At 39.3% G+C, this 27,948-nt stretch overlaps 1 protein-coding gene across 1 annotated transcript; it reads right to left on the minus strand.

Annotated features, from left to right (window-relative positions):
• Window positions 1-553: 553 nt before the first annotated feature.
• On the minus strand, window positions 554-27,627 carry ago1 (argonaute RISC component 1). Its single transcript, XM_047361445.1, has 19 exons — window positions 27,127-27,627; window positions 20,896-21,082; window positions 18,410-18,530; window positions 15,732-15,913; window positions 11,469-11,605; window positions 11,047-11,181; window positions 10,202-10,289; window positions 9,623-9,770; window positions 9,359-9,478; window positions 9,124-9,246; window positions 8,883-9,016; window positions 7,514-7,698; window positions 6,848-7,007; window positions 6,495-6,585; window positions 3,055-3,249; window positions 2,778-2,912; window positions 2,597-2,698; window positions 2,278-2,477; window positions 554-1,301 (listed from the first exon to the last, which is right to left on the minus strand). The coding sequence occupies exons 1-19, from the start codon at window positions 27,149-27,151 to the stop codon at window positions 1,193-1,195; spliced, it is 2,577 nt and encodes an 858-aa protein (XP_047217401.1). The 5' UTR covers window positions 27,152-27,627; the 3' UTR covers window positions 554-1,192.
• Window positions 27,628-27,948: the final 321 nt, after the last annotated feature.

The raw sequence follows: 27,948 nt of genomic DNA on the forward strand, positions 1-27,948 counted from the left end.
AGTTGGGTGCACGTTCAGCTTTGCAACATTTGAGTGATCACAGACTTTGTTCGCCTGCTTTCACATGTCCAGGATAGTGTTGCCCTTGCATGTTGTCTTTTTTCTGAAAGACATGCAAGTGTGGGAGTGAAAGTTTGAAGTAGTCCGTCAAGTCTCAAAGTTCATCATTTTGTAAAGTAAAATCAGTAAGTAAACAAAAAAGTGCCCCAGAAATCCAAAAAGAGCAATGTATACAGAAATAAGATTATCTTCCTGTTTAAGTGCCCCTCTTCTGTTGGTTGGCATCACTTTTGGCTGGTTAAAAATGCTGGTTTAGGTGCATGGGGTGATACACTCTATGCAAATGGTCCCTCTACGGTGATACGCTAAGCTTGCGTCTATAGGCTAAATCTCTAGGGACTGGCCAACCAGGACCGAGAGTGCAGCAGCACCTCTCTCCTGCATTTACACTAGCTACACCCGCTTCTTATGTCACTGCTAATACAAAGACCAGAGGGCTAGCTCCACATGACTAACAAACTCTTTATGTGCAGGACTGGTGGCACCTACATGCTAACATTAAGTGCTAATGTACCATACCTCAGTCTCCTCAAGGCTCTTTAAAAACAGAAGGGTTAACATTATTTTAAAAAACATTTAAAACATGAATGTAGGTCATGAAGTAATTAAAAATGATACAGGTAAGTGTGCGTGCTCAGTACCGCCCAACTGGAGGATCCCCAATCTAGGGGGCTTGGCATCCAGCTTTCGGATGGATAAAGAGGCAGCATTGTGGCGGCAGATAAAAAAAAGTTTAACGTTTTTTCTTCTTCCTTTCTAGCGCCTGTTTTTCCTCCCATCACTATTGCATACTTACAATGATAGGAGTGTTAAGGTAGCATACAATTACATAATAATATTCACTTTATAAAAATTCAACATAAAAAGAGCAACTGTCCTGATAAAGTAAAAAACAATAAAATGACAATAATATTGAAAACCTTTTGAGTGCATGAGGCTGCAGACTCAGCCTTGTTGTACAGGAGGGTGTTGTGTGTTTTTGGATTGAAGCAGACTGGCTTGCAAATCTGTGGAGTGTGTGTAGTGGGCAGTTGTTGGGAGTAAGGGATGGGGATGAGGTGGGAGTGGGCTGTCCGCCCGCTCAGGTAGAAATGAGGTGGAAAGGAACGACTGTGACAATGGCTGGTGGAGCTCAGGCGAAGTACATGGTCCTCAGAGTGTCGTGGTGAATCTGAACAGCTTTAGCTAGCGCCTGGGGGTCCCGGCCATTACTCTGACCAGATACATGGCTGCCCTCTCCACTGCAAGGTAACAAAAATGGAGACAAGATGCAGAAAACAGACTAGTTACATGTGCATCTCAATGAATAGAAGATCACAAAAGTTATTTCTGTAGTTTAATTCCAGCTAATGAAAACCCAACCTTCAGCTTCTCAGAAAATCAAAAGATTACATAAGACCAATAAAAAAAAAAAAAAGAAATGTTATGGCCACATTATCGCTTACAAAAATCACAGAGAAGACTACTGACCTGACAGCTGTTCAGTAGTAAGCCACTGACACCTTCTACAAGGAGGGTAAGCCACAAAAAGTCAAGAAGCTCGCTATTCAGAGTGCCAGCTTCTGACTAGCTTCATGGATATCCTGATTTCATTTTCCAGCAGGACATGGGACAAGGCCATGCTGCCAAAAGTACCAATATCTGGTTAAATGACCTTGGCATCACTGTGCATAATTGACCAGCAAACTAGCCTGACAGAAACCACACACAGAGTCTATGGAGTGTCCTCAAGAAGACACTTAAAGACACCAGAGCCAACAATTCAGATGAGCTGAAAGCTACTATTAAAAGTAACCTGGACCTCATCAAGGCCTCCCTTCCACAATGCACTGACGCACTCATGCAAAAAGATGAAGCGTCGCATGCATAAACTTAACTGCATGGAGATGCTTTGCAGTGGGTAGACATATCTGTACTAAAAGCCGTTTTATTTTTTCAGATTGGTCTTATGTAATATTGCAATGTTCTGAGAAACTAAATGCTTTCTATTAGCTATAAGCCATTATAATCAAAATAACTAAAATAAACACATAAAGGTATATCCCTGTGTTTAATGGCATTAATAAGATTAACTTTTTGATTTGAATTACTGAAATAAATTAAATTGTTTTTGGATAATGTACTGTACATGGTACTTTGAAAGAAATATCTTTAGATCTTTAGATACCTCATTGTGCTTCCCAAATAATGCTAGCGTAAAATGCATTACACACAAACCTATCATGCTCTTTGTCTACCAGATGGTATCGGGCACGGAAGGCCACAAGACGAGCATAGTAGGCTGGCGCAGGGATGGAGACTGAGCGGGTGCAACGAACGTAAGTGTGGCACAACTGGTAGGTTAGAATCTGCAACTCATCTGCCGTGAAACGATTGTCGTCCCATAAAACATAGTAATGAGACGGCCGGCTGGTGCCCTGGTGACACAGGAGAAGCAGAAAATTAATTGAACGTATATATGTGTTTTCAGAATGAGACTAAAACCAGTAGAACTGTAAAAGTCTATCCAGCTACAAGATATTTCCGTTAATCTGACCTGTATGCCTGCGTGGCTGCACAGGTAGAAATCGAATTCAAAGGGATGAGTGATGCTGGTGTCCACTGTTGTCCCTGCAGGTATATTCCCACTCTTCCCAATCTGTCGAAGAAATCAGAGTAATCAGAAATTACAAACAACAAATAAAATCTATCAGTATTTGCCATGAAAATTTGCTCACCCTTTCAGATTTGTCAGCACAGAACAGGCGTGTGTGGTGGCGTTTCTGGACCACAATGTAGGTGATACCAGGCTGATAGTCTTTCTCCAACTTTATGCATGCATCTCTGATAGCCAGGAGCTCGTAGTGGAGAATCTGAACAGAAGATACTTACTTAGTACTAAAGCTTAGGGAAAAAGTGCTTAAACAAAATTAGCCAAAAATCACATCAGCATGCAAACTTAGAAAATCAAATGGAAAAAAAAAAGGCTTTATATCAACCTATTTTTAAACATACCTGTGGCAGCTGTCCCTCAGGAACCCCATCTCTGTAGAAAATGATCCTGGTGGGCTTGAAACGGGTCGACTTGTAGAACTGTATTAGCAGCTCCCGCACCATGTAAGATAGATCTTCAATGATTTCCTGCCTGGGTCTCTGGACACGTACCGTGGCACAGTATCTGCTGGGATGGGCATCCATACTGCCTACCACCTGGAAGAGGAATGAAAGCCGCTGCCTGAGGTATTATGAGACACAATGCATTAACTCATTTATTAAAGAGGACATGAAGAGCCACACTGATGTCAGTCAATTACATGTGTTCATATGGTCTCAAAAGGATTTAGGAATATTTAGTTGTTTGGAATTGTAAGCAACGTTTACCTGTATTTTTAGAAGAGTATTAATACAGATGAAATTAAAACTAAAAAATACTTATAATAATGTTCTCTTCATTAAAAGCATTCAGCTTCAGTCCTGTTGTACCGAGTCATTTTTCCTTTTCCTTCCTATTTGTCCTTTGTATAACTGAACATTAGCATCCCCTAAAGATCCAACCTGGGACATGCAAGAGGCTCAGCATTAAACATACTTTTCTTTGGGTGAATGTTTACATCATTATGATGCGTTTCTACTAGATGTCTTCTTACGTTGGATCACTCGAACGTACCCACTCACCTCTCTCATGTTCTGTCTGTGTGACTCAATCATTTGTCACGATTGCTAGGCAACAACCCAGCCAACCACAGCGGAGCTGAGGTCAAGTGCAGACGAGAGTTAACGTCATTTCCTCTGAACGTGAGTCAGTGATGAGCCATTTGTTTCCCAGCTGCGTCCTTACTACTTTTTTTAAAGATTAAACAGAAAGCCAGATTCACCTTAAGACGTTTGTCATGATATGGAAAATAAAGCCAGAGTGAGTTAACACTGCATTTAATAGCTCAGAAGAGGTACAATTTCGTGTTTATTCTCTTAGTTTAGTTTTTTTTTTTTTTTTTTTATCTGCTGCAACTCTTATGTTGAATTTAATGGACCTCTATGGTTTTATCGTTGAGTTTTAAAAGTAATTAATCCAAACAGGTAAGAAAAAAAAACATTTGATTTGTTTAAAAGATTAAAGGTGTTGCAGCCGTTTTCTCTAAAACTTACTTTTTCTAGCTGTGTTGTGTTCCAACCTGCAATACAAAGCTCAACAGTGTCACAGTTACCAAGCAACCACAACCGTTTTAGTTTTTCATGGAGATCTTTAAGTCATTTGCATTATTTACATGTCTGTCCTATTTTTATTTGACTATAAAAGGGTTGCTCTGACAAACGTGGCATGACTGAAGCCAACACAGAACAAAGAACTTTGTAATGTGCTGGAAAACATTTATAAATGACTAATAGCAACATACCGTATTTTCCGCACTATAAGGCGCACCGGATTATAAGGCGCACCTTCAATGAATGGCCTATTTTAGAACTTTTTTCATATATAGGGCGCACCGGATTATAAGGCGCATAGAATAGAAGCTACTGCAGTCAAACGTTTGACTGGGGTTGCGTTATGCATCCACTAGATGGAGCTGTGCTAAAGAGAATGTCAACAAAACAGTCAGATAAGTCAGTCAGTCAAACTTTATTAATACACTACAAACCAGCGTTCTGATAACTCCATTCACTCTCATGGTAAGGTCTCCTCTACATAGAAATCTATTGAATAGAGCCAACCGCACGTTAGGAATGCATTGGAGTCTATGAAGTTGAAGTTGAAATCAAACGTTAGTTAAAACGTGAAAGGGAACTTTTCCCTGATTCAGTAAACACGTAAAAGAAACAGTTTGATGCACTAAATCAAAGTACATTCACAATATAGTAGCGTTAACTGTTGAATTCTCTCGCTGCTGCTCTATTCCCATGTTCGACTGCGTAGCTGACAGCCTTGAGTTTGAACTCAGCATCGTAAGCGTATCTCTTGAAAGGTGCAATTTTGGGGTCGTTATACACACACAAGTGGTGTTGGACTAGGAGTAAGCACAGTACAGGTGTTTACCGCTATTACTTCGGCGACACCCCTGACTACGGTAGCCGTAATGCTGCAAGCGGTGCGGCTTTGTAGTTTACCAGTCGTACTGAAACATTTTGACAGAGCGCCGTGTACAACCAGTATGGATCAACCTATTAACCAATTGATCCATATATAAGGCGCTCCGGATTACAAGGCACACTGTCATTTTTTGAGAAAATTAATGGTTTTTAAGTGCGCCTTATAGTGCGGAAAATACGGTAAACCTAATTTCTGGTACTGCGGCTTTGAAAATAAAATAAAACTATCAATGTTGTAATATCTAATGTTCAAATCTTTGGCTGCAGTTTGACATTATTAAAATGTTTACCATAGACGGATTTGATTTTTTGCATCCAATATGTTCTTTTTCAATAACTTTTCCAACTTTTCAATATAAGTAATAAGTAAAAATAAACCTAGATATGGGAAAGTTACCGGTATCACCAAGGTTCGAAAAAGTTGTGGTTTCAAAGTCATACCATCACTATGATTTAAAGTCCTTTAAATGAGATTTTAGAGCATGTACCAGAATTTTATTCTGCTGTATGGGCCGAGTAACAGTACTGCCCTCTTCTAGCTGTTGCTGCACACTGCCAGTCAGCTAGATAAAAGACTGACCAACTTTGTCAGTTGAAAAAATTTCCAGTTGTAGCAAAAAAAAGTAATGGTGTGCAAACTAAAGGAATGCCACTCATTATACCTGGCAAGCTATATGTGCCTGCTAAGAAAAGGTGCGACACCAATAATGATGCAATATAATTATTATTATAGAAAGCTTATCTAAATAACTAGCTAATAATCAGTACTTTATATAATATTCTCACCAATAAGCACCTAAAACCACTACTAAAATTAGCAATTGCCAATTCAGTATTTTTGAGTAAGTCTACCTTTCAAAATGGAAATAAACTGATCTAAGATAACATTAGAACTGTAATGACCAATATAAATTTTTAATATATATAGAGGCTGCACTGTTGCGCAGTTGGTAGCACTGTTGCCTTGCAGCAAGAAGGTCCTGGGTTCGATTCCCAGCCTGGGGTCTTTCTGCATGGAGTTTGCATGTTCTCCCTGTGCATGCGTGGGTTCTCACCGGGTACTCTGGCTTCCTCCCACAGTCCAAAGACATGCCTGTTAGGTTAATTGGTCTCTCTAAAATTGCCCTTAGGTGTATGAAAGAGTGTGTGCGTGGTTGTTTGTGTGTTGCCCTGCGATGGACTGGTGACCTGTCCAGGGTGTACCCTGCCTCTCACCCATAGACTGCTGGAGATAGGCACCAGCTTCCCCGCGACCCACTATGGAATAAGCGGTAGAAAATAACTGACTGTGTGTGTGTGTGTATATATATATATATATATATATATATATATATATATCGTTTAAGGTATGTGTGATTTCACGCACTTACAGCAGTAATGGAGGGCTTCTTGCCATCTCCAGCTGGAGGGTGCGTAACATCTGCTCCCAGGAAGATAACCGGCTGCTGAAACACAGCGGACCTGACGGTGCACATGGGAGAGGAGAAATTGTCACTGCTAGTTGAGGAACAACACATTTGCCTTCAAGAATCATTTCAATATCATCACTGAGACCAACTTTCAAAATGTTTCCTCAAAATTCAACATTAACATTTCATAACAGTGAACGTGAAGAAGATGCATCTATTTTATTGATAGAAGCAGACTATGCCTTAAACTAATGTCTTAAGCAGATCTTAAGTTTTAATCATCAAAAACAAAGAAAACACAACCAGAAGCTCACCGTTGGTGAGGGACAAGGATGTTGTTTATTCCTCCCAGCTTCACATTGATCTTTAGGCAGAGGTTGGAGAGAGTCTGGGGTGATGTTTTTACGACGTTTTTAACCTGGACACACTGTGTGGCCATGCCGAGGAGGGTGTCTCCCACACGTTTCACCTCCGCTGAAGACAAGAGTTTGGAAATGAGGAAAATGATTTTAACGCCTTAAGACTGGGACGATTTGTTTGATTTATGTATTGTGAGTAATCTGTCTTGATGCCGTGTGATGATGCGTTCACAGCAAAGTACAACCCTGCTCCTTAAAATAAGGGACATAAGTATTTCCTCCACTACTGAATAATCATAAACATGTAAATAGTATGTAAAAGTATGTAAATACATGTTAACAGCTATCTCTTTTTTTAAAACAGCATTTATAAACTAAGAGAGGACATTTCTTTTCTTCCATATTTTGACATTATACTTAAACCAACCTGAAGGTCCAGAGCCTCCTTTGTTTCATTTATGCATTTCATAATGTCCTGAGAGGGGGCTTGGAGTGAAAAGTAGGCAGCTGGCTCTTGTTTTAGCTACTAAAATGTCTTTGCATTTGCAAAAATGAGAACATGCTTTCCCAACTGCAGAGTGAATACGATGATACAGAAACGACCAGTCTGAAATAACACACCATAGACGGGAGTTTTTCCAGGGAGGATGACGATGATGAGCTGGAGTCCAGAGTAGGTGTTCTTCAGGTGTCTGAACATGGGCTCCACGCTGTCCGCTCCCTGGGCGTATTTACAGAAGCACGGCTGGCCCTGAATTGGCATTCCAGCATCCTTAGAGATTTTACGCAGCTGGTCTGTGAAGTTCCTGAGTTAGATCCACAGTTAAGTCCGGACAAATTTCCAATAAAAGCATGAAGGCCGACTACAACAACAGTGCATTGCAAACAGATTCTCCCATTTTACCAACTAAAAATATTAATGTAATTTTATAGGGATCAACATAAGGAAAAGGACACATGGTTTTCTCATTTTTTCAAATGAAAAAAATAAATTTGTGGTAGGCATGCGTCTACAATTCCTATGAGTCAGTTTGTTGTTGAATGTCTACCAGCTTTGCACATGCAGACTGAAAACTTTGCCCATTCTTCATTGCAAAATAACATCAATATTAAAAACGTGGCCCGGATTCTCATTCAAATTTATATTATTAGGATCCAAGCCATTCCATTGTAGCTTTGTCTATGCGTTTAGGGTCATTGTCCTGCTGGAAAGTGAACATTCACTCTGACCTCAAGTCTTTTGCAGCATTTAATAGGTCTTCTTCCAGGATTGCCCCGTCAACAGATTTCCCCACCTGAGTTGTTGATCACTGCAGCCTCTCCAGAGTTACTACGGGCCTATAGGCTCCTTCTTTGATTAATGCTCTACCTGTTTGGCTTGTCAGTTCAGGTGGATGCTAATGTGTTGGCAAGTTTGTAGTTGTGCCATCCTATTTCTATTTTTGAACAGTGTTCAGTGAGATGGTTTAAAGTTTAGGTTATTTTTCCACAGCTTTGACCCTGACCCGTCTCTACTGACTTCATGACACAGTTTATTCACTAATGTTCTCCAACAAACCTCTGAGGCCTTCACAGAACAGCTGTATTTATAAAGGGATTCAATAACACACAGCTGGACTTTTTTTTTTTTTTTTACTAATTAGACTGATTTCTGAAGGCAAATGTTTGCACTGGTTTTATTTAGAGGTATCAGAGTAGAGACAGTGGAATTTTTCTTTTATGCAGGTCACTTTTCAGACTTTTGTTTGCAAATTTGGCAAATCATATATCACTTTACTTCCTGTTTACTCCACTTAGTAATAAAAAACGATTTGAGAAGGAGGGACATAGAGTAAAAGGTAAACACATTTCTTCCATCCTGTAAAACATCTGAATTAAATTAAATCTAATGACTTACATTTTTGAATGCAAAAGAAACAAACATTAGGAGGGAAAAACCACTTAATCTCTCCTTAAAAAAATAACCCTTCTGATTCTCATATGCACCTACTTGAGCACCTCCTCTCTGCACTGTTTCTGTGGGGCAAAGCAGGCGATTGCCCAGACTTTGATCTCAATGCCGTTATAAAACTGCTTCCCCCTCATGTCCCAAACTCCCTGGTTGGGGGTAGCAATGGCACGGTTCTGTGGAAGAGAAAACCAGAGGAACAACTGTGTAAGCCAACCAAGATTTGAGTTTGTTGCAGCTGGAAAACATGTTGCATAATTACTGATAAATTAGCGGCATGTACCCGTCCTCCATACTGCAGAATAGGAGCTGGCAGCACCCTGCCTGTCACTTCAGCCATATCGTCCTTCACCTTGATCCCAAACTCCTGGATGTATGGGTCCAGGTTGAAGTTCGCATTCTTCATCTGTGGAGAATGAAGGACATGCATCATATTTTACTGCCTGCACCACAAATCACTGAGATATATAGTGTTATGTCATGTGCATGGCCTCCATTAAAAGATCCCTAGAACTCACCAGCCTGCTGATCTCCTCCTGTCTGTCAGGTGCAGAGCGAGCTGTGGCTTTAATCATGGTGGAGGTCTGATTATCTGTCAGCTTTTTGATGCACCGTTGACCAGCTACAATGTTACACACCTGGAGTGAGAAAATGCATAGAATCACTCATAAAACAGCTTAAAAGTTTGGGCATAATATACAAAGCATAATAATAAAATCTCTTGACTTTTTCTTTTAACTAATCAGATTTCCAAAACAACTCATCCTCAACTCCTTCCTTACCTCCAGGGGCAGGTAGGTGTGCTTTTGCTCTTGTCCGACTTGTAAACATGGTAGGTGGGGGTATTTTAGCTGCAAGTTGTACTTCTGCTTGAAGTACTGGGCTACTGTACATTCTACCGTCTGGCCGCTTTCAAGCTGAAGGGGAAACCTGAAGGTAAAAAGATCTGCATCAGAATTGTACTATTATCATTATTACAATGCATCATTGTTCAGCTCAAAATGGCTAGTTTTCATGACAGCATGCCTTAAAGTTGCATTCCCTATTACAAATTTGGGAAATTATTTTAATCTGTTTGGAAATTTCTTAAACATTACTGCATCAGACCTCTCATTTTCTCAATTGTTTGCATTTGGTTAACCTGTTTACATGAAATTTTGAGAAATGATTCTTTATAAATATTTCGGAAAATGTTTTTCCTTTATAAAGCGGTTAAAAAGGTTTTCACATATGAGATGTAGAATCTTGTGAGGAATTTTGGGTTTAGCTTCACGGTTTTATTACACTATTAATCTTAAAATAAAATTCAAAATCATGACACTCAAATGTGGCTCTGTGCTAATTTGATTGAAGTTATTTACGTTTGATGGCTAGCAGGACGTCTGGTGACATTGCATACACGATACTTTCTCTTCATTTGTCCACAGTGCGTCACCTCAACCTTCAGGCCTACAAGCAAAAAGGGTCAAGAAACACTGACACAATCAGAAAACTGGAAATAAAGAAACTTGTACAACTTGTATTTCAACATTTGAAACTTTTTCCAACTCCAACCTTTCAAATGTCCGAGTCAATTTTAGTCTTTTCATGTAGAAATATAAATCTGAAATTTATGATACATACATTTCAAGCTGACCTTAAATACATCTAATCTGTAAAAATAAAAAATAAAAACTGGAAAGATAAATAATGTTTTGATACATTTTTTCAATTCATATTTCAGAATTTATTATAAACTGACAACAGGAAGACATATTTATAAATAACAGGACTTTATCGTTAATTTGGTCTATGTTTATTTCAAACATATTCACATTCATACCCCATGATACATATTTACATCATTTTTCTGAAAAGGAGGTAGGCAGAAGTAAAAATGTAACTGATCCTACCCCCTTCCTTTAGTATAGTATTTAATAGACATCAATAGTATCTAAAAAAAAAAGAAAGAAAAAAAGACAACTCGAGTTGGAAGCAAATCCTAAACTTTTGCCGGACCTAATCATTTTCAGAAAGTCAAATGGAAAAAAGATTCAGCCTGGAAATAAAAATATTTTATTTGTTGCACATATTACTGACCACAAACTGTGATCTGTAACTTTTTCTACAGTCAAATCTGCACATGAAAAGATAAAGATGTGATGAGGGGAAGACGTTTTAGTCCTTTAGGGCTTATATTATGTTCTGAAGGTTCTTTGCTTCTCACCTTTAATTTCCTTTGTGAAGCGAACCCTCTGTGAGTCTGTCAGAGTCTTGGGCTGCTCATCAATGTTGCGAATGTCCAGAACCTCACACATGAACTCAATTACAGGCTGGGCTTTGTAGAAGGCCGTAGCAGACACTAGAGGGAGACAGAGGGCAACAAAAACAAAAATCATGAAAAAATATGCAACCCTTCAACATATAAAAGCCTTTATCCACACTGACATCCATTTATTTCAAATAAAAATGTGTTTTTAAACATGAGAGGAAGTGTAGATTTCACAACAAGTCACACTCTGTTTGTTACAGTACACCTTTGTCACAGAACGCATATCACATTTCTGTGACATGTCATAGCAGCGTCAATAAAAGCAACTTGGATCACTTAATGACACGCACTTGAGAATGTTGCCGTTAGTGACTCACCGTCAATGTTAAGCATCATCTTCCACATGGCGGGGCGCACAGACTGGTGGAAGCCAAACCAGACCTCCCTCCCCCCACCAAGTGGGTGGTAGTATCCTTCAGGTGGGGAGAAGAAGGAACGTCCCACTGGAGTGTACCTAATTGGAGGAGAAAATGATGAGTGTGCATATTTAGGCCATGAATACCACATGAGCTCATGTCCAGGAAAGGAATGAGTAAACTTGAAAAGTTGTTTTTTGAAAAGATCTTTTCTGAGAGAGAAAAAAAAAAAATCTATCACCACTGAACTGATTGTCTGTTGTATACAGACCAACTTCAGTCAAACTTCTTAAGCTTTTTTACATTTTGTCACATTGTGTTCACTAAAGCCAATGTTGTTTTTTCAGAATTGTCACAGACAAACACAAAGCAGAACATATATGTGCAGTGGAAGGAAAAAGATGCATGGTTTTCATTTTTTTTCAAATAAAAAAATTGAGGCATGACGCTCTCCTTAGTTAATACTTCATAGAACAACCTTTAGCTGCAATTAAAGCTGTCTCTTCTAGCTTTTCACATCGAGAAAGGTTTTTGCACATTCTTCTATGCAAAATAGCTCAATCTCAGACTGATTCAAAACATCTGTTTTCAAGACTTGCAACAGATTCCCAGTTGGAGTTTGAGTGCGGCAGGGGCGTTTTTAGGGTCTCAAAACATTGGGGGCTTTAGCCCAAATCCAAAATAATTAGATATGAATAAGACAATTTATAGGTAATTTAAAATAAAATTTAAATAATATAGGACATACTGTACCAGTTTTCTGTCTCGGCTGGTTTTAGACTGAATGTAAATTATTGTGAATCAAACAAAAAAGTTTTGCAATAATTTTACTTTTTGTTAGAAGCTGAATGAAGGACAAGGAGAAACAGAGTTTAGGCCTGAAGAAAAACTATTTTGCTGAAGCAAATAATGACACATGTGGAGGTATTTAGAAAAGAACTTGATCTGAATTTTTGCTGACAAATGTTTTTACTCAGAGATGTTTACTTTGGGCCAGATAAATGTGCTTCTTTTGTCATCTACATAAATTACCTTTTTTAAACGTTACATTCTCATCAAAGTGTTTCACTCCTGAGGCTCCATTGTCTTTATTCTTACATTTCAAAAAATGAAAGTGGAATAAAGTTGATTTTCCTAAATCTTATTCAGACATTTATATTATTATGCCAAGACCTTTGAAACATGTTATTAAAATTGTTCCTTCTTTTATGAACCTGTTCTCTTTTACCGCGCAGCTGGTAGCGCTGTTGCCTTGCAGCAAGAAGGTCCTCGGTTCGATTCCCGGCCGGGGGTCTTTCTGCATAGAGTTTGCATGTTCTCCCCGTGCATGCGTGGGTTCTCACTGGGGACTCCAGCTTCCTCCCACAGTCCAAACACATGCCTGTTAGGTTAATTGGTCTCTTTAAATTGCCCTCAGGTGTATGAAAGAGTGTGTGCATGGTTGTTTGTGTGTTGCCCTGCGATGGACTGGCGACCTGTCCAGGGTGTACCCTGCCTCTCGCCCATAGACTGCTGGAGATAGGCACCAGCTTCCCCGCGACCCACTATGGAAGAAGCGGTACAAAATGACTGACATTTTACAACACAGTCGGTTGTTCTGCACTGAGCATGTAAGACATGTAATTAGTGCAGTTCTTACTATTAAACACTTTGAGAGGAAAGGGTATTAAGTTGTCGTGTTTAAAATATACCATAGAGCCTCATCCTGGACCTTATCAGTACTAATATTACAGTTATGAATAACTGTATACATATGGTATGTATGTCTCATCTTCAGTAAAACTGTTTAATTAGTTTAGTTTATATAATATTACATGTGTAATTTAGAAAAATAAAATAGTTAATTAATGGTCAACCTGTGATTAATTGCTATGATTTATTTCTTAATCATACCTCATCTTTAAAGCCAGAGCTGTATGTTTAGAATCAGCACAGAAGATATGAAACAGAAGAGGGAGGTTTACTTTTGTTCTTTCTACTACGTCTTACTGGCAGGAGGAGATATTTTCTTGGTTTATTGAACAACACTTTTTTCTGTCTACATGTTGAACTAGACTACAAGACTGGCTGCAGCAATGAGATCAATGTGTTGATCTGAAGGACCTTTTAATGTGTTCAGATACGTTAGGATTAAATGCTTTTATTTTGACTGAAGTAAAGGACCAGATATTTTCACATTATGATGCAAATCCGGCTAGAAGCTCACAGAGAAGGTTGCTGCTGTTTTCTATCACAGATCATTTAACTTCACCTGTAGCTCAGGTGAAAGTTCCTCATCATGAACCTGAAGATGCTCATTAGAGTGAACCTCCACCCCATGTCTTGTTGGGTGAATAAGTGATTAGCTGTAATGTACAATTAGCCCATTCCGAGCATTCAAGTTTTACCGCTATCTTCTCCTGGGTTATACCGCTCGGCGTCCACCTGTTCCTGAACACACACCCACCAGGCTCCCTCTCTCCGGTTGGCTCCGCGGTTGCTCTGAAATGAGCCCTGTTCGAGGCGCTCAGTATAACCTTCAGGGTAATGAAGGAGGCAGGTCGACCTGGAATAAACTGCTGTTCTGGACTTCTCCAGAATGGAGTCCGTCTCTGGCTGTGCGCATTAGCGGTGCCGCGAGTGCACAAATAACTATTTTTTGTCTTCTCCTTTTAACTCATTGTCAAGTTAGGTGGAGCGGGACCTGATTATTTGGAACACAATTGAAAAAATTTGATTGTTTTTAAATAAAAAATGTAAAGTCCAATACCATTTTGTGGCTGCATCTTTTTAATACTTCCAAATTTCTTATATCAAGAAGTCCGGGGCTGTTCAGAAAACATCCAAGGCTTCCGCTCCAGAAGCCCAGGTCTAACTAAGCACCTGGAGTGCAGCATCATTCTAAGTGTCAATGATTGTTGGCTAGGTTCACATGGAACATCTTAAAGACTTCTTACAACAGCTTTCTTTTTCTAAAGGCAGAATTTGTAGAGGGCACAACTAACAGTAATCCTGTCATCAGATTTCACAACATGGATCTCTGCAGCTCCTCCAGAGTTACCATGGACCATTTGGCTGCTTTGTTGATTGATACCCAGCCTGTCAGTTTAGGTATTCAACCATGTCTTTGTAGGTGTGCAGCTGTACCAGTCTATCAGTTGGTTGCCTGATTAGGCCAGAGGAAGGCAACTCCAATCCTCGAGAGCCAGCAACTTTTAGATGTGTCCTTGGTCCAACACACCTGAGTTACCTCCTCAGTTTGCAGTCAGGTTCTGCACAGGCCTGATAATTAGCTGTAATTTGATTCAGGTATGTCGGACCAGGCACATATCTAAACGGTCCACCGGCCCTCAAGGACTGGTTGCCCACCCCTGGATTAGGCAGTGATCTGTGAGATGTTTAAAACATGCATTAATGTTTTATAGTCTAACCCTGCTTTAAGTTCTCAACACCTGTATAGAAGAGAACAGAAATATCTTTTATTATCTCTCAAGAGTGGAAATGTGGGATCCGGAAGAAAAAAAAAATCCCCGACATGTCTGTTTTTCCTTGGTCTTCATGATGCTGCTTGTTAATCCAAAGTTGTCTAACAAACCTCTGAGGCCTTCACAGGACAGCTGGTTTTAAACTGAGATTAAATCCCACAATGGTGGACTTCGCTTAATATGCAGGGGACTTCTAAACGTAACATGCTGCATTGGATTTTAATTACATGTACCAGAATAAAAGGGGCTGAATATGCAAATCACACCGTAGACATTTATTTCTAAAAGAAAAAGAAAACCATGTATACTCTTCCTTCCACTTCGCATATCAGCGCCATGCTGTGTTGGTTTGTTTCAGATAATCCCAATAAAATCATAAGAGTTTGTGGTTTGAACATGACAACATCTGAAAGAGTTCAAGGCGTAAAATTACTTTCGCGAAGCACTGAGTTCAGTTTACATCCTGAAGGCAGTTTTTTTGATTGCTCAGCATTGTTAAACAGACACTTTCACAAAGGTGTCGACTAACAATTCTCTTTTGTAAATGGATTCATGTCTAGAAATTATAAGAGCACACAGTCAGCAAACACTTTTAAATTGTAATTTTAGCTACAAAAAAACTTAAACTTTAGCTGCACATGTATTTCCATAAACATAAAATAACATACAAACCTCTAAATGACAATGTGACCGAACACACAGAAGCCCCTGTGTATCTTCAGGCCTGTACGTGTTCAACAAAGAGTTTGCTATGATGTACCTCATAGAGGCCAAGTGGCGCATCGCCACATCCAGAGCTTGAACCGAGTCCAGGGGGACTTGCAGCCGGCCGCTGACGAGAGTCTCCTGCAGCAGGCGCCATGACACCTTGGCCAGCCAACGGATGGACACCTTGAAGATTCGGTCTTTACCCTCGCCAGGAATAGTTACCTCAAAATCCACCTGGAATGACAAGTACAGCCAGTCAAGCAGAGGTCAACTAGCACACAGAGGATCTTTTATGCCTGAACGTTAACATTTATATAACGTTTGATAGGTTAAAAAATCTATGAGTTGCAGTTTTGCTTCCAAACCTAAAATAATCATTTATGTATATACAAAATGCACTTATTCACACAATAACTTAAAACCAAAGCAATAATATTTAAAATAATTACTATTCATATCAGGTGAGTTAACGCAAAAGAATGGCCTGCAGTGAAAAAAGGAATAAATTAAAACATGTCGAAATTACCACCTAAATTGACCTTTGCAGTTTATCAATTATATACTTCACATTTTACAGAAGACTACAATTTTCTCATCAACAAATCAATGCAGAGTAATAAGCATCAGCCATCTCTGCTTTAAGAAATACCTGCACTGGTACATGAGACAAATTACCAAAAATAAAAGTATCTCTACAATAAATGGAATGAGAAACCTTAAAGCAGTTTCAGACAAAAATGCAGCTTAAAGTAGGAATAGAGCAGGAAAAAACAGTACTCTTCAGTTTGGAAGTTAGATTAAAATGATTATATTAGCCATTTTCCATATCAGTGGTGTGTTTAAAAATAAGTCAGAGGAAGAACAAAAGCTGTGAGAAAAAAGAAAGTGTATTTTCTCCAGAGGTAGGTTGACTTCCTTAAGGCTGCCACAGTGGGAGGTTAAATTAGCAGATAACAGGAAACTGAACTCCTCATACTGTCTTGGTTCTGTTGTCCTTTTTGAAGAGTCCAATTCATCTTTCTTTCATGAAACAAGCTGGATTAGGAAATCTTTTGAAAATCTCACAACTAAAAGGTAACTACTAACTCTACGATGACTCCACCTGTTGCTAATGCATGTTGCACTAGACAGTTGGAAATGTCACCTCATAATCTTATGTTTTTTTTTTTTTTTAAATGTTAGTTAAATCACATTTTACTGCAGAGCTGTTTTATGCTGACTGCTCTCTCGAACGCAGACCTCACTTCAGTCAGGACGTAGGTTTCTCTATACACTAGCGGTCAAAGGTTTTAGATACACTTTCTCACTTAATGGGTCTATTTTTTTCCATGACTATTTACATTGTATATTCTCACCAAAGGCAACAAAGCTATGAATGAACACACGTGGAATTATATAGTAAACAAAAAGTGTGAAATAACTAACATTTTTATATATTAGATTCTGTCAAATAGCCACCCTTTAAACAGTCTAGGAAGAACTTCCCAGAGGCTCACTGAGAGACGGCCAAAGGTTAATATTTCAGTCATCACAGCAAAGGGCGGCTACTTTAAGGAATCTAAAATATAAAACATATTTAAAATTATTTTACAATTTTTCCTTTGCTACATAATTCCATATGTGTTTATTCAGTTTTGATTCCTTCGGTGAGAATCCAAGTACAATGTAAATAGTCATGAGCGTAAAGAAAACCATTAAATGAGAAAGTGGTTCTAAACCTTTTGGCCGGTAGTGTAGTTACAATAAGTAAATAAGAAAATCTATGAATCTAAAAACAAAAACCTTTTTTTCTTCAAGTATTAAGTTGGACCTAGCTGCTATGGATTCTGCAGATTTTCTAGAATTAAATATATCTTGAGATATGTCACTCCACATGTACCAAAAAAAGTAAAGATATGACGCTGCCATTCTTTTTAGTCGGGTTTTATTTGTACCGATGTATTTGTGCCTAACGTGGAGGATTTTCAGTAATTTAGAGAGACAACGCTGTAACTTTGGGCCGTTTGTAAGAAACCCTAATTTTATTTTCCTTTGTGCATTTTATAGTTTAGATCGGTACATTTTCAAATTATCAAAAAAAAAAAAAGAGCAAAAATATTTTATTTATAGTTCTTAAAGAAAAATTGTAATTGGATATAAATCATAGGTTTACAAAATCTCTTTTCAGTGCATCTCTACCTGCCATGCCGTGAGTCTGAACGGTGTGTGCTAAAAGAAATATTGATCGTTTATTAAGAATTCAGAGAAGTCTGCTTATAGTCCTGTGATTTCATGACAAGACAGAGACCGTTCATCCCTTCACCAACCTGAAGAAAGCCAGAATGTCATGCTATTGTTTCACAGTAAAAAAGATCTTCATTCTCATAATTGCACAGATGGCATTACAACCAAAATATAAAGAACTGTTCATTGGTATTTCTTAAAAGAATTTCTTCTGGTTTTTTTTCCACACAATGAAATGTTTTAAATCAAACCAATCTGATAATTTTGATATCAAAGATAACCTGAAGAAATCTGTACAGAGGCAATGATTTGTTTTTTTTCTTTTACAGTAGTGCGTGTCCTTTGCAGTAGATAGTAATGTAGGCATACTTTTAAAGGCTCTTCAAATAATCGTTCCCACTGAGATAAGCACCTGAAATCCCACCCAAACAAGACTAAAGATAAACTTTATTGATTCCTGAGAAGATCGGCAGCTCATGATGGCATGGTATAACAAAAATATTTTACCTTCTCACTCCCAATAGGAAGAGCTAGGACAGTGTAAATATTCTTCTTGCCATCATACACTGGCTTCCTGTCACCAAAGAGCTGGGGCTTGAAATGTTGCACCATGTACTCCACCACCTCTCTGTAGTAATTAAGACACACAATCACAGAGTGAGTTTAACAAGCAACAGAATAAATGAAATAACATCCCACTGTGCCAAATAAACCTGCAACCTCATCAAGAAGCTTTATTGTCACAGACGGAGAAAGTTCCTAATGTGATCAGAGTATTGATCAAACAGGATACAGCTGCTGGGTGCAGCAGGGTGGTCACGGGGAGCGCCGCCAGACAAAGAGTGGGAGAGTGCAGGTGGCAGTGGGGGGGCCAATGTTCAACGCCTTGGTTTTCATTTAAAGTGGGGGGTGAAGAGATATTCATGAAAAGAAAAAGGTCAAAGGCCTCAACCTTTGCAAGCCTTCTTGGTCCCTTTGTCTCATATTCAAGAGACTCAATTAAATTCTTCTAAATTTTTGAAGAGATTTTTATCAGATACGCAATTTCTTAGGATTTTTCTTCCAAAGCTTCAACTACGATTTGTTTCCGTTTAAAACCTAATTATTGTTTTAAAATCTCTACTAGATATTATAGCTGACAGAAGTACATATTTTATTCATATGGAGGCTGTTAATTTCTCCATTCCAGACACACAAAACACTTGAAATAATCTAAGCAGCAGAAGTAAATAACTCAGCATTTTAGCAAACACATGTAATTTCAAACATGCAAAAAAAAAAAAAAAATCACCTTTACCATTCCTCTAAGGCAGCCTAAACGGATATAAGTTTTATCAAAAACTCCAAGGCAATCAGCTGTACACATCTCATCATCACTACTCTGCGGTTAGTGCCAACTGACAATAAACAAGGTTATTGTATTTCTAATAGCCAGCGCTCACACATGAGACTACTTGGCTCAAATGTGAAGAAACACTAATGCCTGGTTGCCAATCACCCTGAAAAGCAGACAGAAAGTCTCATTTTTGTTCTGTTTTCTTTTTAAGATCACTCTCCAGGGAGCTATTTAGAAATCCTGTATAATAGACAGCATTTTTATGTTTCGTATGGTGCTGAAATTAAAATATCACGTGAAAAATCGTGAACATGGCAGGTCCTTTGGTTGTTCATTTATTTTGTTTATTTATGCGTTGTAGCAGGAAAAAAGAAATGTTGGGTCACTGCAAACTAATCAGGGTGCATATAATAAAACTACACTGAGATACCTTGCAAAAGAAAAAAAAAAAAATACATGTCACATTACAACCACAAACCTCGGTGTATTAATATGATAGACCAAACCCAGGTGGTGTATAATTATGAAGTGGAACCAAAGGAATATATTGTTATTGAAATTTTCTACAATCAAAATCTGAAAAGTGCGGCATGCATTTAAAATCCATTGTAACCATACTCAATAGTTGTGGAGAAGTTTCAAGCATATCCCATGATTTAGAAATCACAAAAAATGGAAAGAGTATGGCACAACTACGAACCTACAAGTCCATCCATCTAAACTGACAGGCCAGGTAAGGAGAGTATTATTCAGAGAAGTAGCTAAGAGGAACATGATAAATCTGGAGGAGCTGCAAAGATCCACAGCTCAGGCTTCTGTTGGGCAAATTTTAGTCAGGCACTTCCGAATTCGGGCCTTTAATAAAAGCCTGACAAGGAGAAAGTCATTGCTGAAAGAAATGAATAAGAAATGCTTTAGACTGTAAGGAAAAACTGAGCATTAGGTTTCACTTAAAAATACAGCTGGTCTATCATACAAAATCCAATTAAAAAACATTGAAGTTTGTGGTTGTAATGTAATGTTAAGGGCTATGAAGCATTTTGGAAGGTACTGAGCCTCTAACTCAGCTACTAGAATCAGTATGAGATTACTAACCAATGATAGAACTGTAAAAACAAACGCCAACCTAAGCAGAACGACCCCATACGTTTAGATCCAGTCTACAGTCCAGTTCAGCTAGTTAGGCCCAGCAGCAAAGGAGCAGGAAGATACACAGTTAATAGTAAAATTAAAGAAGCTCATCTTCATCCTTTCTTTCAAAGCCAAACGTAGAAATACCAAGTTTAATTTAAGAGCATAAAAAATGTTTATCATGAAACATGGTATCAGGAAAATGATTAAACATGAACTGGTGGATAAAAGTTCTACAGTTCAAATGTTTTCCCTGCTAATATAACAGTATGAATAGTCATGGGAGAGTAGCGGACGGTGGGGAACTTTGCTTCTACCTCAGTTTTTATAAATCAACAGTTTCCATGCTTAATGTTACATTACAAGAATTACATTACAATACAAGAATTTCTTCTCGACTTGTGCAATAACATACATCTCTGTGTAGGTACAATGAAAACAACAAGTTCAGACTTTATAGTTATGAAACTCTGTACAAAAAAAAAAAAAAAACATTTGTGACCACAGTCATTGCTTCTTTTATTACCTGTTGACTCGCCGTGGGCACTTGTCAGGCTTAATGTCCACTTCGTAGTGGTAGACGTCCATCTTTGGGATCTCCACTTCGAAGTAGTTGGCCAGCAGCTTGATGGGCTTGCCCACGGTGCCCATCCCTGGCCGGCGGGGGGCATGAAACACCTGCTGCAGGGGTGGGGGGAAGACCCCCAAGGGCACTGGACAGACATATTACAGAGTCATCCACAAGAACAGGAAACGAGGTAAAAAAAAAAAGGACAGCAGAAAAAGTAGAAATTCCCCATGAGAAAATATTCGCGTTAATTAAACAAATGAGCAAAGCAGATCCACAAGGGGAAGAGGAGAGGAAGTTGCAAGGGAAATGGTTAAAGCAGAAAAAAGGCCAAAGAGGGCCACAAATGTAAGTGTAAGGCAGGAAGCAAGTGTAGGCAGGGGACCAAATGAGATGATTAGTGAGCATAAGATCCAGCAGGCAGGAACAGGAAGGCAGAGAGAGGGACGATAGGAGAAACAATGTGAAGGAAAAAGTTACACCGCAAATGAGTGAGTGTGAGGCCAGGGAAAGGCGACGAGTAAAATAAGAGGTGAACGAGGAAGATTTCATACAACATAAAGAACAAGACAAACAATTAGGGGGGAAAATAAGGAAAAAGAAAAACAAAGAACAGACATAAAGGGAAGGAGAACAAATTAAAATAAATGAGCAAAATGATTCTCTTTGCAGCTGAATTACACCAACTACCAACAATCCTAATACTTCATGAAGCTGTTTACAGGTTTGTTTATTATCAAAGTGGTAGCACACAAAAAAAGTATCAAAACAACAGAGTATCATTAACAAGGTAACTTTTTTATTTCAGTAATGTAATAAAAAGTGAAACCTATCAAGATCCATTAAACTCAAAGTGATGAGCTTGTATCTAAAGGGTTTATTTCTGGTAATTTTAATGATTATGGCTTACAGCTAATGAAAACCCAACATTCAGCATCCTAAAAAGTTTAAATCATACATAGGACCAATAAACAGGGATTTTTAATACAGAGGTGTTAAGTTATGGCCTACACAAGAGAATGCTGACTCGACAACTGCCCAGAAGACAGTCACCTTCTCCCTTTTCTCAATGGGGGTAAGTCACAAAAGGTCTTTGCTAAAGAAGCTGTCTGTTCACTGAATGCTGCATTCAAGCAAATTAATGGATAGAAGGAAAAATGTGGTAGAAAATGCAACAGGGATAACCACAGCATTGAGAAGACTGTGAAGCACAGACCATTTAAAATTTGGAAATCAAGGTCAAACTGTTTGGAGGAAAAGTAAGGAGGCATACAATCCAAGCTGCTTGAGGTCTAGTGTGAAGTTTCCACAGTCGGTGATGATTTGGGGAGTCAGTGCAGCCATCTACCAGGACATTTTAGAGCACTTCATACAAGCTTTACAGAGATGCTGATTTCATTTTGCAGCTTGATTTGGCCCCGTCACACACTGCCACAAGTACCTGGTTAAATGACAATGGTAACAGTGTGCACGAATAGCCAGCCAGTTCCGGTGACCTATTGTCTGTAAAAATTCAGATGTATGAAACGGTGTGTAGACATTTCACCGCACATGTAGATTTCATATATCCCACTTTACTGTAAATTTGGCCTAGCTGCACGTGGCGCTTGAACTGCCCGGTCTCTGCCCATGCAAAGTCGTATAAATAACCAGAAGGCACCCGCCACGTGTCCAAATAACCATGGTAACGATGCTGTGACAGTAAAGAACCGAACTGGTTCCTTTCTGTGGAAAACTGCTAAGATATACTTTGTCTACACACCATGAGAGAGTTTTGTAGTGAATTTCAGAAAACCAACAACTATTTCAATGACATCAGCGACAAAAACCCGACCGAAAATAAAAAGTTTGGCGGCTCGAACCCGTTCTGTTCTACAATGTCTGCATCAAATCCACATGGCGTTGCCACGCAGATGTATTAATCTCAATCCTAGATCAATGTTGATCACCGTAATGAGGTGATTATGCCTGCTTTATTTCTATTAGGAAGACTGTCACCACACACACTATGTGAAGAACTTTAAACCTACAACCATTCAGGACGTGACAATAAAAATTGAAAAATACCAAGAAATAGCCACCTTCTTGAGGTTTGTTTCCAACACAATTATTATAATTAGAATAATTCTAATTATTCTTATAGTATAAAGGAATCATGAGTTGAGGATGCCAGCGTGAATTTGTGAGACACATTTGTGCGGCACAAATAGGTTGCAGATATACTGGATTTAATTTCTATTCATAAAAGCATATTCACATACTAATGGGGCCCTTATAGGAGTATCAGTGTGGTCTGTAGGTCTGATTACATTCAGAAATCAGCCCCTCGCTGCAAATGAGAGCCATAGTTTAGGGGAACTTTACACATCTGAGCAACTTACAGATGAGGCCGTCCAATATGGCTGGCATGGCACAGCTCAGGGATGACTGTTAAATACCCGACCCATCAATCAGCAGATCAATACGATCTCTGAAAAAAACGCTCCCTCAGACTTCCAACGGGGATGTCTTCCAGCTGTGCCAAAGCTGCCATTGATCCAAAATTACACACAGCTTTACGCTGTGATTTATGGACATGTCTGATTGTCTCCAGCTTGTCCATCTTAGGAATCATCAAACCTGACTTATTTAGAATTAATCTGCTGACCCAACATTGTTTTCTTTTTCAGTGAGGAAGAAAGTGTCCCTTAGATGATTGACGTGCATTTTATGCTCCTCAGTACAGACCGATGACGAAATCCATCTACGTGATAAAAACAGAGGAAGTTTTACTGTTTATATCTGATCGAGGTTGTCTCCATCATTTGTCAGGTGTGTTACGGTACTGCATGATTCTGCAGTTTCGCTTGGGTTTAAACCGTAAAAGCTCAAACTCATGAAAAAACATCAGGTTTGATGCTCCTTACAGCACATTGTGCCGTAAGGTTTTTGTGCATACCTACAAGGCCCCAGAGCTTCAAGCTTATCACCTCCATGCCATGCTCCGTTTATACAGTAACTCGTGCAAAAGGAGCCCCAACAAAAAAGTTGGATTTTGGGTTTTCATTAGTTTTAAGCCATCATGAGAATGAACAGGAATAAACACTTGAGATATATTACCAACTAATAAATCCACTATAAGTTCCACATTTTGAATTGAAGAACAGAAACAAAGTAATTTTTCAATCCTATTTGGCTTTGATTGGGATTTGAAATATAAAGGATTTTACCTAAACGTCAAACAACGGTAAAATGAATAAAGAACAGGACAAAGAATACAGTCGAAAAGTTCAAAGAAATCTCCAAACTCGATTTTCTTTCTTCCATAACTGTTCAGACTTTCAAAATAAAGTCAACTTCCATGATTTTTAACCAAGCATTTTGTTTTACTTCCTAAACAGGGAAACTTTGTTTGAGTTAAGGTCTGGTTTGGAGAGGGGGGAGTGTCCCAGACTGGGTACTTGGTGTGAGGTTAGCTATGACTCCTGCCTGAGAGGGGCCCACTGCCTTAACCTCTGGGTCCCCAGAGAGCAGCCCTCCTCCATCACAACAAAGACCCCAGCTGCCCTGCTCCTCCATCTCACACACAGAAATACAGGGGAGCACGGCGGAGGGAGCGCTCTTGCTACGATGAACACACTCTCAAGCACAGGAGGACACCCCCCCCTCTCTCTCTCTTCTACATTCCCAGTCTCACCATGGTGACACCACAGCAACGCAGTATTGTCATGGATATCAGGGGACCTGTGTGTGTTCATGTGTAAGGCTGCTGGAAAAGATGTGGGGGGAGGCAGGGTGCCACTGTGATCATGCAGAAGAGACCTTGGCCTTTTTGGTCACTCTGAATTAAGCGAAGAGTATCCCAAACTAGAAAAGCCCTGCTTAAAATACCTGCTATGGAAATCCTTGACTTAAAAATACCACTTAATGTTACGTTCACAAACCCTTGAGCCAGGAAGAGTAGTAGTTCTAATTTTGAAGAAGGATGCTCTGCCTACAGAGAGTGTGTAGCCTCTGCGTGTGTAAAATCACACATCGAAAAAACAAAGTAAACACAGATCCAAGACGTGTGGTGAAGCGCGGAAGCTCAGAGCTGAAGAGAATACATGTGTGCGAATGTGCAAGTGTGTTGTGATTGTTGCTCACTAACACACAATGACGCACGCTTCTCTCTCGTGCCAGTGAAGGCAGATGGTGAGAAGTGGAGCCAGCGCTCTCACATATCCCAACACAATAGCAGTCTCTCCCAGGCGGCAAGACTTAAACTGGAGCCTCACAACACGATAACGCTCGTCGCTTATTGTCTGTACAATGACGTAACGAGCAGCAAGACCAAGACACATAAAGACTACTATTTTCAAGTTATATTCTGCCATGTACCTGGGGGTTTCTGTACTTTCTTCTACTTCATTAATGCTCACTTGGTAAAGTTGCTTGTTCGCGTTTTTGGTTTATCGTGGGTGAACTTACACACAACCTAACACTATTTTAAAATATACATAACTAAATACAAATGTTTCTTTACATTTGTATGCAGTTATAACTATTAATGAATAATACTGAACAGCAGAGAACCCTTTTAATTAAAGCAAATAAGATTCCCTAGATTTCAAGATGCACCAATCTATTGCTAAGTTCTGAACCAAATTTGTCTTGAATGGCTCTGATCAGTGATCAGCAGGTCAAATACTGACATTTTTTTTTTTTTATCTGATTTAAATGCCTCAAAACTTAAAACTCCCACCATCTCCGGTTTATAAATGCATCGACTAACATTATGTAATCTGACGCACTGTTTCATTCTTAATATGAATCTGATATAGATTGGGAACATATGCCTTGAGGCATAAATGGGGTTAATATGGCATTTTCTTTATTTGCTGTTAAACTAAAAAGTACAGCCTCATTCAAAGAACCTGCAGCAGATTTTCTTTCTTTTAACCTACAAATGCCGAAGCCACATTGATGGATCACTACTTGTTGTGCCTTGTTGCTGAAAAACGCTATATAAATAAACTTGACTTCACTACTTACATTTTACAAACATGGAGGATTTTGGGATGCATATGAGGAGATCCCATCTCTCATCAAAACAAATGGGAGTAAGAACACCTCAAGTACAAGCAGACTTCAACTAGTTAATTCTTGCCTGCTGAGCCAAAGAAAACTTGTCTGATCAATCTGGGAAGACTGGCAAATTGAATAATCATACTTCAAGCACAAAAGCAAAGAAATGAGGGACCTAAAGGAGCCTTCCCTATTCCTCAAAAATAGATGAAAAATTAAGCTATTCAATTTCATTTCATTTAAATATAAGGACCAATAGTGTGACCTTTATTTCCTTGATCTAGATGCAGAAAAAGTTATCTGAAGACCATTCAGAATACTTAATATAGCCTAAGAGGCCATAAAATAAGTTTAGAATTTAAACTAAGATTTTAACATTGGATTAATTGGTGCATGATTAAGTGATTGCCACAGTAAGAAAAAAAACTTCAGAACTACAACGTCCTAGTTTTTGCTTTAATTGATTCCCTGCACCGTTCAATGTCAATATAAAGATCTCCAAATATAGATCATTTGTACCACACATGATCAATGATGACAAATCTGGAATGTAACCGTGATGTACGGCAATGAAAACATGGCCTGTGAACTCCAGCAGCAAACGTGTAGATATCACAATTATTTTTGAATCCACGTTCATAAATAATTCAGCCTTCGTTGCAGATGGTGGGCCGGAGGTTGTCTATAATGTTGCACGCAAGGTGCTGGTGTTAAACCCCGTTTAAGAAAGCCATACGAGGTGTGGAGCCGGTAGTGAGAAGGGAAAGCTGGTGTGCTGTGGGGAGCATGCAAGGAACAACCAGCTGCTGCTGCCGCTGAAGGCGGGCTTCACCTCGTCCCTCCTCACCACAGATTTCCCATGACCTCCCTGCCCCCGCGCATGGCTGAGGGGATTGTCATCGCTCGAAAACACTTGATTATAAATCTAAATAAATAAAAATGCTATCCATCCAGGCTGCAACATATTAGTCCCAGCGTCTCTTCTCTAAACGCTACGATGCAACGATGGAGGGTTGTCACACCAAGCCTCCTTGTACATCCCTCTAACGCTGGGTCGCATATGGCATCCAGCTTTTCCAACTGTAATGTGCAGCTCTGACTCTAACACTCAAAATTATATAATTATTTTAAAAATCCACCTACCAGCGCCAGACGATCCCGGCTCCATCCCATTCACTTAGCCGCGAAGGTACAAGCTAGCTAGTCCAGGGTGCTGTGGCCAAACCGCCGCCGGCCCCTTCAGGCTGGAGGCGCCTCAGTCTTCCAGCCCCCTCCTCTCGGCGTGTAGTCTTCTGCCTACTCGGTGTACCCCCGCCCCCTGCCCCTTACGACTCCCCCACCCAGACCCGCACAGGAGTTGAGGCTAACGGTAATAGCTGCTGGCAGATGCTGGTTTACCCGTTGATCCTGGAGCTGCTGTTAACGGTGGACCTGGAGGAAGAAAACTTCTTGTTCCTAGCGGCGTCAACCCCTCCGTGCTGTGATTCGGCTGATTAACCCGCGGCACAATGATTTATCATCCCTCTCACTGTTGCAGCAGGATTGGATTCTCCGGCGGAACAAAAAAGGCCAGCCCCTCACCCCCCAAACATCCAAAACTTCTTCAGTGCCATTAAAAAAAGTGCAAGCGCATTGATGATAAACGTACTGTCACACCCCAGAGGCTGAAGTGGGAACTGCACTGCAGGTATGCTAATCAATGTCAAGGTGGTCAGAGAGCAGTGATTCTCAAACTTTCATACCAACGACCACCTTTAAAAACAAGTACCAACATAATGAAGGATATAAATCAAGCTTACACTTATATTCAGGGGTTTTAATCCATTCTTTCAGTTTTCTTTTGTTTTTTGTTTTTTTTTTCACTTTTCCAAGTTTAATTTTTCTGTTACAACTTTATGTTTAATGTGGCCCCAAATAAAAGAATAAATAATAAAGGTTACCTAAAAGTAAGAACATCTTGGTTAA

The sequence above is a fragment of the Girardinichthys multiradiatus genome, chromosome 3 (assembly GCF_021462225.1).
Source record: "Girardinichthys multiradiatus isolate DD_20200921_A chromosome 3, DD_fGirMul_XY1, whole genome shotgun sequence".
NCBI classification, from domain to species: domain Eukaryota; kingdom Metazoa; phylum Chordata; class Actinopteri; order Cyprinodontiformes; family Goodeidae; genus Girardinichthys; species Girardinichthys multiradiatus.

Coding starts and splice junctions, on each gene's coding strand:
- ago1 (XM_047361445.1), bottom strand. CDS start 27,151: ATGGAGCCGGGATCGTCTGGCGCTG. Junction 9,771..10,201: donor CGTCCTGCTAGCCATCAAAC/GTAAATAACTTC, acceptor TTTTACCTTCAG/GTTTCCCCTTCAGCTTGAAA. Junction 3,250..6,494: donor AGAAGCCCTCCATTACTGCT/GTAAGTGCGTGA, acceptor TTCCTCTTCCAG/GTGGTAGGCAGTATGGATGC.